The sequence below is a fragment of the Oryctolagus cuniculus genome, chromosome 18, assembly GCF_051225735.1.
Source record: "Oryctolagus cuniculus isolate XC-2025 breed Fujian yellow rabbit chromosome 18, ASM5122573v1, whole genome shotgun sequence".
Taxonomy (NCBI): domain Eukaryota; kingdom Metazoa; phylum Chordata; class Mammalia; order Lagomorpha; family Leporidae; genus Oryctolagus; species Oryctolagus cuniculus.
The window spans coordinates 73,410,657-73,424,491 of NC_142884.1; the positions used below are offsets into that span (position 1 = coordinate 73,410,657).

The following is a 13,835-nucleotide window of genomic DNA, read 5'->3' on the forward strand; positions in this document are numbered from 1 at the left end:
TAGCTAAGGGTCAAAACGTGATGCGATGAATCCCAGAGACTGAACCTGGGACAGGGAGGGCAGCAGAAGCGGTGGGACTCGTGGGCATGGAGGCTCTACTACAATGGAGGCAGCGCCCCCAACCGCCGCCCTCCCAGCCTCTCCAGAGTGAAGCTCCCAAATCCCCTCGGGAAAAGGATGGCGGCAGCACCTACTCAGATAGAAGCCGAGCTGTACCACATAATCGCCAGGTTCTTGCAGCTCGGACCTTGCAACAAATCTGCTCAGTGCTTGTCCAGGGGCATCCGCTGATTCTGCGCCGCTTAGATTGGGAGGGAAAGAGCACAAAGAAGCTTGGAGGATCTGCATAATTCCCTTTGAACTGACTGTACTGCTTAACCTCATGTGTCCAGAAGAATTAATAATAATTAAGAATATTAAGGTGGCCAATATACATTCTTCCAGACTACCTCCTTAAAATTTGCGAGCGGATTGATCCCTTACTAGATAAGGAAATCCCTCAGAGTGTTCCTGGAGTACAGACATTCCCAGGTGTCAGTCGGCAGCCTCTGTCCCGGGATGCCAAAGCCGGTAAGAGTATACTATGGAGTGGGTCTACTTTTGCCCCTCTGCTTGGAGGCAGACCTCCAGAGCCACCTGTAAATCATGTGAAACCTCCACATGTGAATATCACCTCTGCCAGGCAATTAACCAGAGGGAGTGGCTTCAGCCATATTTTTCCTTCATCTGAGTACCAGCACATAAGAAGCATAGGAGAATTCTGGGACCCTTGTCATCTGTATACTGCGTAGCATTTGACTGAAGTGGGAGAAGATTTTTTACAGGTTCAGATGACTGGTGAAAATCTGGGCTACAGATGATGGATGCCTTCTGACTACAGTTCGAGGACACTGCTGAGATTTCTGACATGGATGTTAGCCATGAAAACACTCTCATAGCTGCAGGAGCTGTGATAAGGTTGTGAGAGTATGCTGTCTTCGAACTTGTGCACTAGTTACAGTCCTTTAGGGACATTCAGCTTCTATTACTTCCAGACAATTTTGTCCACCATCTAAAGGTACAACCAGACACCTGGTGGTACTGATGAACAATTTGTTTCTGGCATGGCATGTAAAAACAATGAAATTTAGGGCTCGCCCAGTAAAATCTACTGAGAGATCCAGCCCTGGACTTCAGATGTCTTGTTCATCTTTAAGCTCTGCTGGTATGTTCATTATGACAGGTAGCACTGACCATGTTATCAGAATATATTATTTGGGTTCTGACATCCCTGAGAAAATTGTTGAACTAGAATTATGTGCAGATAAACTTGTTACTGTTCAGTTCTGTAACAGTTTAAGATTTGTTAGTGGAAGTAGAGATGGAACAGCAAGAATTTGGCAAAATTAGTAGCAAGAATGGAAGACTATAGTGCTAGATATGGCTACTAAAATGACTGGGAATAATATGCCATCTGCAGAAGACAAGGTCACTAAACTGAAGGTGACTGTGGTGGCCTGGGATCACTATGCAGTGAACAATTTCCTTTTGAAAGTAAGGAGATGTTTTACGGGGCAGCTTCTTCGTGCTGCATCTGGACATGATGATGGAGTATTAGTTTTGGAAGCACATGCATTATCAAAGGATCATACCTTTAGCAGGTCACGATGGGAATGTTTTTATTTAGGACCTTGACAAAGAGACCAAAATTAGAAATTACTGTAACATGATTGAAGGCCAAGGCCATGGTGCAGCATTTGATTGTCATTCTTCACCAGATGGAAACCATTTTGCCCGCATAGATTCTTAGGGGCATTTGCTGCTTTTTGGTTTTGGATGCAGTACATAGAATGAAAAGATTCCAGATCAGATGGTCTTCCACATGGATCATCGCCCTCTTATCCGTGACGCCCATAACTATGTATTGGATGAATAGACCCAACAAGCTCCTCACCTTACGTCTCCCCCATTCTTGGTGGATGTTGATGGGAATCCTCATCCTGCCAAGTTTCAATGGCTAGTACTGGGACGAGAAAATTGTAAAGATGAACAACTTAGACCATAGCTGGGATATGTGGCTATTGGTGATGGTGAGGTCCTAGAACAGGTCACTGGACAGCAAGCTAGTGAACAAGATGAAAGTATTCTTGATGGAATAATAAGGGAGCTACAGAGAGAACAAGATCTGAGACTAAATAACGAAAGTGATGTTCCACGTTTTCCAGTTAATAGATCATATTCTGTTAATGGTGCTCTGAGAAGTCCAAATATAGACACATCTTCTTCCTCAAATATTGGGCTCTGACATAGTGGCCAAATTGAAGATGTCCAGCAAGTGCATAGTAATGTTCCCCAGAGCCAGGTGGCCACTGAAAGAGATCTCATGGCATGGGGCAGAAGAATGGTGGCCAACAAACTAAATAATGGGGTTAGTAGGGTACAAGGAGAATGTTGAACAATGAAAGGTGACATAGAAATTAGTCTATATGCAGTTGAAAAGAAGAAAACGCCATCTTAGACTGCTCAAAGGAATGATTATCAGCCTAGCTGTGGGTGATCTTTACGAAGGACACAGCGCAAGCGTCAGCACACTTATCAAACACATCCCAACATGGAACGTAATTCACAAGCGTCATGTCACAGTTCAGGTGAACTGAAAGATTCAGAACTGTTGGCACAAGTGATGCTTCTGTAGAAGACCCTGCTAACAAATGGCAAAGTGAAGGTTCTTCCGCAGATTCAACAAGTGACTATTCTGAGTGCATAGCAGATGCTGGTATAAATTTGCAACCTCCAGAAAGACAAACCAGACAGGCAACACGGAAATTTTGCACCAATTCTGAGGAGGAGAATTTGAAGTCACTAGATAAAAGAAGAAACCTAAACAGACTAGAAAGAAGAATGGACTGGTTTCTATGGCAGGTGAGCTTGGTGAAGAATGGTTTGCCCTCAGTGGATCTTAGATACCATATCTCAACATTCTCCATTTGTTCCACAGATAGGAGATGAGCTTATTTATTTTAGGCAAGGACATGAAGCTTATATGCAGGCTGTAAGGAAATCTAAAATATACAGCGTTAATTTACAGAAACAGCCATGGAACAAAGTGGATCTCAGGGAATAAGAGTTTGTTAGGAATGTAGGAATCCGGGCCAGTGCTGTGGCATGGAGGGTTAACGCCCTGGCCTGAAGCACTGGCATCCCATATGAGCACCAGTTTGAGACCTGGCTGCTCCTGCTGTGGCCTGGGAAAGCAGTAGAAGATGGCCCAAGTCTTTGGGCCCCTGCACCCGCATGGGAGACCTGGAGGAGGCACTTGTCTCCTGGCTTTGGATTGGCACAGCTCTGGCCATTGCAGCCAATTGGGGAGTGAACCAATGGATGGAAAATTCATTCTCTCTCTCCCCTCTCCCCTCTCCCCTCTCCACTCTCCACTCTCCACTCTCCCCTCTCTCTCTCCTCTCTCCTCTCTCCTCTCTCCCCTCTCTCTCTCCTCTCTCCTCTCTCTGTGTGACTCTGACTTTCAAATAAATAAATAAATCTTTTAAAAAAAAGAATGTAGGACTCAGATATGAGGTTAGACCACCTACACTATGCTCCTTGAAGCTTGCATTTCTAGACCTAATTTCAGGCAAAATGACTGGAGAATCTTTTTCTATTAAGTATTACGGCATGCCAGATGCCATTGATTTGCTAGTACTGCATCAGTTTTATAATGAAGCTAAAGAAAGGAACTGGCAGATTGGTGATGGATTCCACAGAATAATAGGTGATGCCTGTTGGTTAGAGACTGTGGAGAGTCAACAGGCTTTTCAACCAGAGTATCCAGATAGCTCTTTGCAGTGTTACAGTGTTCACTGGGACAATAATGAGAGAAAAGATGAGCCCCTGGGATACGGAGCCGATTCCACAAGGAACTGCCTTTCCGGATGAAGTTGGTGCCAGTTCCGGTATCCCAGGAGGAACTGACTGTTCTGCTATACAAACCCCAGGAAGGAGAGTGGGGGGCTCATTCCAGAGATGAGGAATGTGAATGGGTTATTCAGAGCATCCACCACCTTCTTTGCCTGGATTCTGCCAGCCCTTTTGTCATTCCAATAGATGTCAGTGCCCACCCCTTGTACTGTACTGTAGTTGCTTATCCAGCTGACCTCAGCACCATCAGGCAAAGATTTGAAAATCGTTTATACAGAATATCAGCAGTATTGAGGGAAGTATGCTGTATTGAGCACAATGCTAGGATTTTCAGTGAGCCAGACAGTCCTGCAGTTAAAGCAGCTAAAATTGTGACTGATGCCTCCCTTTGATTTATTGGAGATCAGAGCTGTACTGATATACCGGACACTTCTAATGAAGTTGGAGCAGAAGAACTCAACAGCACTGATGCAGAGGAGGATACAGAACTGGCTGATTTAGATTCAGATGGCCCAGGGACTTCATCTGGAAGGGAGCCCCAGACAGGAATCAAGAGAAAACTACTCAATACATCAGAAGAAGATGAAAGTGTGGGAGGAGAAGAGAAAGAGAGAAAAGAAACAAGAGAAAAATCACACTTGTCCTCAGAGAGCGGAGAGTTGGGATCCAGTTCAAATTCTGAACGTACCTGTAGTTTTGATCCTGAATCTAAATCAACTTCCAGAACAAACCAAGATTATGTAGATGGAGATCATGACTATAGCAAATTCATAGAAACCAGACCTAAAACGAAAACTCAGAAAACAACATGCCAATGGAAATAGGAACTGGAAGACAGGAGGCACAGGAGGAAGAGGCAGATGGGGAAGATGGGGTGGAGGAGGTGGAGGGAGAGGAGGCAGGGGAGGAGGGGGTTGAGGAAGAGGTGGAGGTGGCACCGGGGGTGAGGGAGAGGCAGGAGAGGAAGAGGTGCTTCTACAGGAGCCACTAGAGCCAAAGGAGCCCGAGTTGCAGATGACGAATTTGATACAATGTTTTCAGGACATTTCAGTAGACTGCCCCGAATCAAACAAACAAATCGCATTACAGAAAAGCCTGTGCATGGATTTAAAAATGTTTTTGCACCAAAATAAGCTTATCTTTTCATTCCATTTTTATCCATGAGCTTTTTGAAATTCCCTCATACTTCTATATAAATATTGATTCCTAATTTTTTAGAGGCAACTCAGACAGTTATTTTCTCCTTTGTAGGCTCTCATACGCCTTAACATCATTCGACAGGTATTAGTAACATTAGCAATAGTACGAGCAGAAAGGTAATCAACACAGATCATGGAAACTCTTGGCCCGAGAATCTGGTTCTCTGTAGTGGGCACTGTGGAGCCTCTCCCAGGTTCCACCTGCAAGACTGAGGCACCCAGTGGTGGCTGAGGCTCACAGCTGAGTCCGTCCCCAGGAACTGAGCCAAAGGGAGCTCCTCCTCCAAGGCCACAACCCCGGCCCAGGGACATCCCACATTTGATGGCGCTTGGTGCTGGGGTCCGAAGGTCCCACCCTCTGGCCTCCCTTCTGGACAGCTGAGCAGGTGACAGGTGAACATCTGACAGATGCACCCTCCTTCGCTTCTCCCTCTGCCATCAGGGTCTGTTCCCAGCTCCCACTAGGAGCACTCTCCCTAGCAGAGTCTCCTCCCACAGACTGGCATCAGGGACTCTTCATGACCAGGCCCCCACTGAGCTAGCCAGCATCTCATTTTCCCATAGACCCCTGAACTGCAGACACACCCAGGTGTGCACAGTCATCCAAGGACAGCAGGCTCTGCCAGGCCTCAGCTGCTCCCTTTTCCCTGGGTCCTTGCCCTGTCCCTCCGGTCACCCCTGTAAGGGCCTGTGCTCTGGGCTCCTTTTTGACCAGCACCTCTGTGCTGGTCCAGTTCTCTCCTCTGTGCCTCCTGGCAGCCTGGGTATGTCCAGGTCTTTTTGTGATTCCTTGGTCTTCAGCAAGCCCCGCCTCCAGGACTTGACTGTGCAGAAGCAGCTGTGAGTGATGCAACAGTGCTAGCAGTCCCCAGATCTGCCAGCAGGGGGTGCTTAGTCACTCAACACCGGGCCTAGCTAAACTTCACCCTGTGTAAATCATCCTATAGGGCCCATAATAGAAAGTTTCCCAAGTCAGAGAAGCAAAACATCACCTTGCAAACGAACACAAGGCAAGAAGGAAACAGGGTGAGAAGGAGCTGCTAAGGGAGAGTCCCTGGACCTTGGTTTCTCCCCCATCTGCTCATGGCATTTATCTAGGATGGATGTGGAGGGTCCAGGTTAAAAATCTCTACCTCTTAGAGTAATGAGGAGCTATGCAAAAATAGCCATCTGTAGGCCTATAAGAAAAGCACAGTGATATTTGCACAAAAGCTTTTTCATCTGTATGTTCAAAACTCACGCCATTTTCTGTATTACAGATTGAGAGCTGGGGCTTCTGGGGTTGGGAAGGCAGCATTGGAAGCATCTCCCAGTGTCACTCAAAATGCAAGAGGAGGCAGGTGGGGAGTTTGAAGGTTCACTGAATCTTTTTAAAAAACACCTAGCAGACATACAGAAATGGTGCATATTTGTGGGTATTGTGTGATACTGCGTTATATGAATACATTGTATACTGCCCACTTGGGGTAAACATATTTATCCTTTTAAGTAGTTAACATTTCTTCATAGTGAAAACATCCCAATTCCTATCTTCTGGTGTTTTTTTTTTTTAATAGAGCAACAAGTTTTAAAGCAAAATTAGATAATTTGGGCAGGGGAATGATACCATCTATTTCTTTTGAAAGAGGGAAATAAAATGCTAGGGGCTTAGGATGAACATCCAGAGAGTTTGAAAATGTAAAGCCTTGCTTATCATTCTCTTAGGTGTTAATCACAGAGACAGTTCCGGAGAGTAACAAGCCAAACAAATCCCACTGGACTCACCATCCAGAATGGACAAGTGTCAGCCTTGTGTTCCGTTCACTTCTGGCTTAGAGCAGAGTTTATCACTGGGAAGTCCCAATGTCACTAAGGCAAAGCTACCCACTCTCAAGTTTGACTCATGCCAAATTCGAGTTGCATGAGATTTTGGGGGCTATGAGACTGAACAACTTAGCACTCATTGCTTTCTTCATAAAATGATAGAGAGAAACATGTGGGACAATGCCAGGGGTATCTGGATCACTGAGGTGTTTTCCCTGTAAAGCATCATCTCTCTCTCTCTCTCTTTTTTTTTTTTTTTTTTTTTTGACAGGCAGAGTGGACAGTGAGAGAGAGAGAGAGACAGGCAGAAAGGTCTTCCTTTGCCGTTGGTTCACCCTCCAATGGCCGCTGCGGCTGGTGTGCTGCGGCCGGCACACCGCGCTGATCCAATGGCAGGAGCCAGGTACTTATCCTGGTCTCCCATGGGGTGCAGGGCCCAAGTACTCGAGCCATCCTCCACTGCACTCCCGGGCCACAGCAGAGAGCTGGCCTGGAAGAGGGGCGACCGGGACAGAATCCGGCGCCCCGACTGGGACTAGAACCCGGTGTGCTGGCGCTGCAAGGTGGAGGATTAGCCTAGTGAGCTGCGGCGCTGGCACAAAAGCATCATCTCTTAAAATTTCTCAGTTTACTGCGTGAAGCGGTCAAAGCAGCTCTTGCTCTAGGTGTGGCAGGGAGAGAAACACGAAGGCCAGGGCTGTCTCAGGGCAGCAGCTGGGACTGGAACCCTGGCCTCTGGACTCCATTCTATCTGGAGTCAAGACAGCTGTAGCCTCAGAGGGCTGCTGAGGTTGAGACCTGCACTCACTGGGGCAGCTTGGGCTGGGCCAGGGTGGCTCCTGTGTGCCCCACCTTGCCCGTGCTGCGCTCCCATGGGGCTGGATTCAGAGTCTCCAGCTCCTGCAGAAGAGGATTGGAGGTGTGTGAGGTTGGGAGAGGAGCATCTTACCTGGGTACCCTGATATGCCTGCAGATTCATATTGAATTGGGGAGCGACTGCTGATATGATGCATTTGCCTGTGGCATTGTTCTGCATATTTCTTCCTGTTTTCTACCAGTTCATCAACACAATGCATATCTCTTCTCTCCAAAACCCAAGGAGGGCTGGAGACACTGGGATGCTGGGGCATCCAGCAGGACAGAATGGGACTCGCTGCAGGTGCAGGGAGGGCTCTGAAACGTTGTGAATTGGGGTGAGCGTCTGTGAGGATGGGCGGTCACTCTGATCCCTGGAAGACACCAGTGACAGTGTCCCCAGGCCCCAAGGCTGCCTATGTATGTCCCTCCAGGGCCCAAGCACCTGGCCTTGACTGCCAGGTCGTCCTGACCTGAGTGACCTCCCTGCCACTCCTTCCCCTGGTTGTGTGATTTTGGCAACACTGCCACAACCCCTTCGTGCTTCAGTGGCCTGGTCTGTAAAACCTAGGTGATGATTACCTCGGGCAGAACCATCTCATGGAAATGCAGCAGGAGCCACATGTGTCATTCTAAAGTTTCTCATAGCCAATCGAAGTTGGGAGAAACAGTACAACCAATTTTAATAATTTCTTTAACCCAGTATTTCAAACATATCATCACTTCAACATATAATCAATATTAAAAATTGTGTGATATTCACATGTTTACTTTTGGGGGGTGGGGAGTAACTTTCTCTTCCTGTGTGTTTGATACCCACAGCAGATCTCAGCTGGAAGCAGCCACATTTCAGGTGCTCAGTGGCTCAGTGGCTCATGGTTGCTATAAGAGGTCTACAGGCCGGCACCGCGGCACACCGGGTTCTAGTCCTGGTCGGGGCGCCGGATTCCGTCCCGGTTGCCCCTCTTCCAGGCCAGCTCTCTGCTGTGGCCAGGGAGTGCAGTGGAGGATGGCCCAAGTGCTTGGGCCCTGCACCCCATGGGAGACCAGGAGAAGCACCTGGCTCCTGCCTTCGGATCAGCGCGGTGTGCCAGCCACAGTGGCCATTGGAGGGTGAACCAACGGCAAAGGAAGACCTTTCTCTCTGTCTCTCTCTCTCTCACTGTCTACTCTGCCTGTCAAAAAAAAAAAAAAAAAAAAGAGTCTACAAACAACTCGTGGGCAATGTGTCATGGGAAAACTATACATGGATTTCAAAAAATGTATTGCACTAAAACAAACTTACCTTTTAATTTCATTTTCCATGAACTTTTTGCAGTCCCTCCTTGCCTTGGACAGCACAGTTGTAGCCCAGAGGACTGTTGTGAGGGTTGGGGGGATTATGTGTGCACACTGCATAGCTGGACAGTTATCAATACTACTACTACTACCATTTTTATTCTCAGCAACAAAAATGCCCCCCACACCCACATGGGCCCCTTCCTTGCCTCCTTCCTGCCTTGTTGTGGGAGCAACCCCCTGAGCTGAGATTCCTTGCAGAGCCAGGTCAGAAGGAGCCGACTCTTGTGTCCTGATTCTCTCGATGGCCTCCAGGAGGAGAGAGCTCGTGTGCAGAGTGTTTGCAAAAGCAGCAGCCATCTCCTCCCACCTGTGCACGCGGGCCCCTCAGCCTTGTGGCTCCAGGCTTCTGCTTCCAGAGTCTGCTTCCCTACCCCTTCCTTTGGCCCACGAGATACTAGAAAACGCGGTGCAAGTAGATACTGGAGGAGGATTTCACGTGGGGCCTCGCTCTCATGCTAGGCACCGTTCTGCCACCCTGTGTATGAGCCTTGGCCCCACCTATTGGGTGATGAGCCGGCACAGCGTCCCTAGCTGAGCCCCAGAGACTTCCTAGACCAGCAAGGCCAGCTGGGGTCAATCCAGACACGAAAAGCCACCCCGCTCTGCAGAGAACCATGAGGAACCGCGTCTAGTACATTAAGCCACCAAGTTGTAGGGCGGCTTCTTACGTGGCAGCACCGAGGTAACCCCACTCAGGCCTCAGAGATGCCTCTTACCTGGTGGGGTAGTAGGGATCCACAGTGTGGCCGTCTCCCATGCTAATGATACACGACAGGTTTCCGACGTAAGGAGTGAGGAGCCACGTCAGGGAGATGGTGACGTTGTCAAAGACGACGCTCTCGGGGGACACGGCCAGCTGCAGGCCTGGGGAAACACAGTGGCACGTTTCTGTTTAACGCCTTTGCTCTCCTGGCCAGTGTTTTAATGTGGGCCTCTCCAAGCCTTTAAAATTTTACTTTTTAAAGTTCTTTGGAATTTTATTTTTCAGTCATAGATAATACACAACCATGATACAAAATTCAGAGTCCAAAAGGGTTTGGAGTGACAAGCAGCCTCCTCCCCTTCCCTAGTTTTGTGTAGAACCTGCTGTTGTCACCATAGCCTGGTCCCCTTCCAGAACTTTCTACCATGCCAGCACAGAGGTGCCTTTTTGTTTACACAAATGGTACATGCTGCATTCACCATAGACACTTCGCTTACCTTGGGTATTGCTTTGTAAGACTAGAATTAGAATTTCCTTGCTATTTTATCCTCTTTTTTTAAAGATTTATTTATTTACTTGAGAGGCAGATAGGGAGACAGAGAGAAAGGCTGGTTAACTCCCCAAATAACTGTAACAGCTGGAGCTGGGCCAATCCTAAGCCAGGAGCCGGGAGCTTCTTTAAGGTCTCTCATGTGGGTACAGGGCCATCCTCCACTGCTGTCCTAGGCTGTCAACAGGGAGCTAGAATAGAAGTGGTGCAGCCAGGACTTGAACCAGTGCCCATATGAGATGCTGGTGCCACAGGCAGATACTTAACTACTAGTCCACAACACCTGCCCATATTTTTATTATTTTAGGATTTATTTAGGTGCTGGGACTGTGGCACAGCAGATTAAACCCCCAGCCTGCAGCACTGGCATTCCATATGGGCACCAATCCCAGTCTGGGTTGCTCCCATTCTGATCCAGCTCCCTGCTAATCCACCTGGGAAAGTGGTAGAGGATAGCTCAAGTCCTTGGGCTCTGGCACCCATGTTGGAGACCCGGAAGAAACTCCTGGCTCCTGGCTTCAGATCAACTCAGTTCCGGCCGTTGCAGTCATTTGGAGAGTGAACCAGAGGATGGAAGACCTTTCTCTTGCAGTCTCTACCTCTCTATGTAATTTTTCCATCCAGTGGTTCACTCCCTAAATGGTTTCAGGGCCAGGCCAAAGGAACTGGGAATTCCATCCAGGTCTCCCATGTGAGTGGCAGAGGCCCAAGCACTTGGGCAATTGTCCACTGCCTTCCCAGGTGTGTTAGCAGGGAGCTGGATTGGAAATGGAGCAGCTGGGACTTGAATCAGGGCTCATATGGGGTGCTGGTGTTGCTGATGGCCTAGCCTGCTGTGCTACAAAGCACCAAGCTTTGTTATTTTATTTTATGTTTTTTAGGATTGCAGGGCTCATCTTTATTTACATACTTTTCATAACAATGGGTAACTACAACAGATTAGTTAGAATAAAGGAACAAAAATAAAAGATATTGAACAGCAATATTAAATCCAATAATCTTTCTACTGTTATTTTTAGTAGCTATTGACTCTGACCTCATTTATTTAGCCAGGGTTCTGCTGATTATTCAAGTATACTTTTATTGCGGTTAAAAAGACAAAGGGCAAAACTTTAAGAAACTCTGTTGGACTAAAGTGTGGTGAATCACTGTAATCCTCTTAGGTCCATTAAAGTCTACAAAATCTTGACCTTGAACTTCAGGAGTTGAAGGGCGAAGTGAGAGAAGTAGAATCTTCTGGGTCTGCACACAGCCCCGGGCTCAACTGTGCAGCACCATCCTTCAGTTTCCAAGCACAAATCAGAGGGGAAAAGATGTGAAGGGTCTTCCAAAGCTTCGTGGAAAATGGAATTGAAAGTTTATTTTTGTGCAAAAAAATTTGAAATGTATGCATACTGAGTAAGGATCTTCAAAAGGTTCCTGGAAAGTGGGTATTATGAAAAAGTACATAGATTCCTTTCTTTCTTTCTTTCTTTTTTTATTTTTGGTAGCAAAGTAAGCTTCCCTTTTAACCCCATGTTTCTGCTAACTTTCTGAAGTACTGTGAGGTGCTGAATACAAATGGAAAGACCTTTCTGGAGCTAGCTGGAAAGCCTTCCCAGCTGCCTCTGGGTGCCTCGGCGCTTAGGAGGCTTCTGGCACGGCCCACAGGGGCTGGGTAAGCCCCTCCTTCAGAGCACACAGGCTCACGAGCAGCGGGAAATCCCGTCCCAGTGGACACCAAGCCCCTTTGCCTAGAGACATCTGCACTAAGGGTGGCAGCTCTCCAGAGCTCCCCTTGGCCACTGGCAAAATCACAAAATAGAAATCGCTGCCCAGAACTCCGGGCCCGCTGGCGCTTCTTAGTCCAGGCACGTCCAGCACCATAAAGCCAGTGGTCAAGCTTGTGCCTGCCGCCACCCTCCCCCTCCTGCACGCTGTCCCCGAGCATCCTCCCCAGGATCCCTGGATCCTGCTCTCTCCGATGGCCTTGGGGATCCCAGTGTTCCCTGACTCATCTTTTTCCCTGCGGAGCTGCCTGGCCCTACTGCTCACGACCTCAGTAGAAGTTGCTGTTCTGAGCAGTTTGCAGATGCCGGCACAGTGCGGTTTCACAGCCTTACGGGGACTCGGGTGCTGTTCGTAGGAGGGCGCTTGGATGCATTAGTTTGGAGGGCAATCTGTCACTGTCTGTTAACATTCAACACGCACGCAGCCTGTGACGCAGTGTTTCCACAGCTAGGGATCTCGCCTCTAAAAATAATCCCAGGCATTTGTCAAGATAGATGCCCAAGAGGCAGGCATTTGGTAGTGATCCCAGTGCCACCAGGGATGCCTGCATCCCACCGCAGAGTGCCTGGGTTTGAGTCCCGGGTCCTCTTCTGACTCCAGCTTCCTGCTAGTGTACACACCTGGGAAGCTCAGGTGAGAGCTCAAGTAGTTGGGTCCCCCTAACCCCGTGTGTTAGACCTGGATTGAGTTTTAAGCTCCTGACTTCGGCCTGACCCAGACCTGGCGGTTGTGAACCTTTGGGCAATGACCCAGCCTTTCAGACAAATAAAAAACATTTTTAAAAAGATACATGCCCAAGAATGAACACTGTGGAGTGAGATGCAACGAAGGAAAATGCGAAGCAACCTAAATGTCCATCAGTAAGGAACTGGTTCAACAGATCTTAGATACTTTCTTTTTTTTTTTAGAAAAATTTTATTTAATAAATATAAATTTCGAAAGTACAACTTTTGGATTATTGCAGTTTCCCCCCCCCATAACCACCCTCCCACCTGCAAACCATCCCATCTCCTACCCTCCTCTCCCATTCCATTCTTCATTAAGATTCATTTTTAATTAGATTTTAGATACTTTCTAACAGGATATGTTGTAGTCATTGAAAGAGTAACATACTGACTTGGGAAGATGTCCAGGATATATTTGTAAGTGACAAGGAAGTTCAGATGTAGACCATGTGTTTAATATGACCATAATTTTATCAATAATATATATTTCACACATAGGCACGTCTATGCAAGCATTTTAAAAAGCAGAGAGGAATTCGTTCTAATTAACTGTTTCCTTATACGGAATAGAATTATTGAATTGAAGGGAAGTACCTTTCTTAATCTACAGAACTTCTTACAGATTTAGTTAAAGAGAGAGTATGTGTGGGGCTGGCATTGTAGCACTGCAGGTTAAGACACTGCCTGTGTTGCCACCATCCTGTATGGGTGCCAGTTCAAGTCCTGGCTGCTCCATTTCAGATCTAGCTCCCTGCTACTGTGCCTGGGAAAAGCAGCAGAGGATGGCCCAAGTCCTTGGACCCCTGCCACCTACATGGGGGACCCAGATGGAGTTCCAGGCTCCTGCCTTCGGCCTGGCTCAGCCCTGGCCATTGTGGCTATTTGGGAAGTGAACCAACAAATGGGAGATCAATTCTCTCTCTCCCCCCTGCCCCCCTCTGTCTTTCCCTTTCCCTTTCTCTTTCAGTGACTCTGCCTTTGAAAAGTAAACAAAC

At 47.6% G+C, this 13,835-nt stretch overlaps 2 protein-coding genes and 1 pseudogene across 6 annotated transcripts in view; 2 read left to right on the plus strand and 1 right to left on the minus strand.

Annotated features, from left to right (window-relative positions):
- The window catches only part of LOC100357827 (polycystin-1-like protein 2), a 100,651-nt gene that overhangs the window by 77,641 nt on the left and 9,175 nt on the right, over nucleotides 1-13,835 (minus strand). The window contains exon 5 of the mRNA XM_089318838.1: nucleotides 9,809-9,956. Coding sequence (XP_089174964.1) covers nucleotides 9,809-9,956 — 148 coding nt within the window. The remainder of the gene's footprint in view (nucleotides 1-9,808; nucleotides 9,957-13,835) is intronic.
- The window catches only part of BCO1 (beta-carotene oxygenase 1), an 83,878-nt gene that overhangs the window by 16,053 nt on the left and 53,990 nt on the right, over nucleotides 1-13,835 (plus strand). The window lies entirely within an intron of this gene.
- Nucleotides 178-5,027, plus strand: LOC138846590 (bromodomain and WD repeat-containing protein 3-like; annotated as a pseudogene).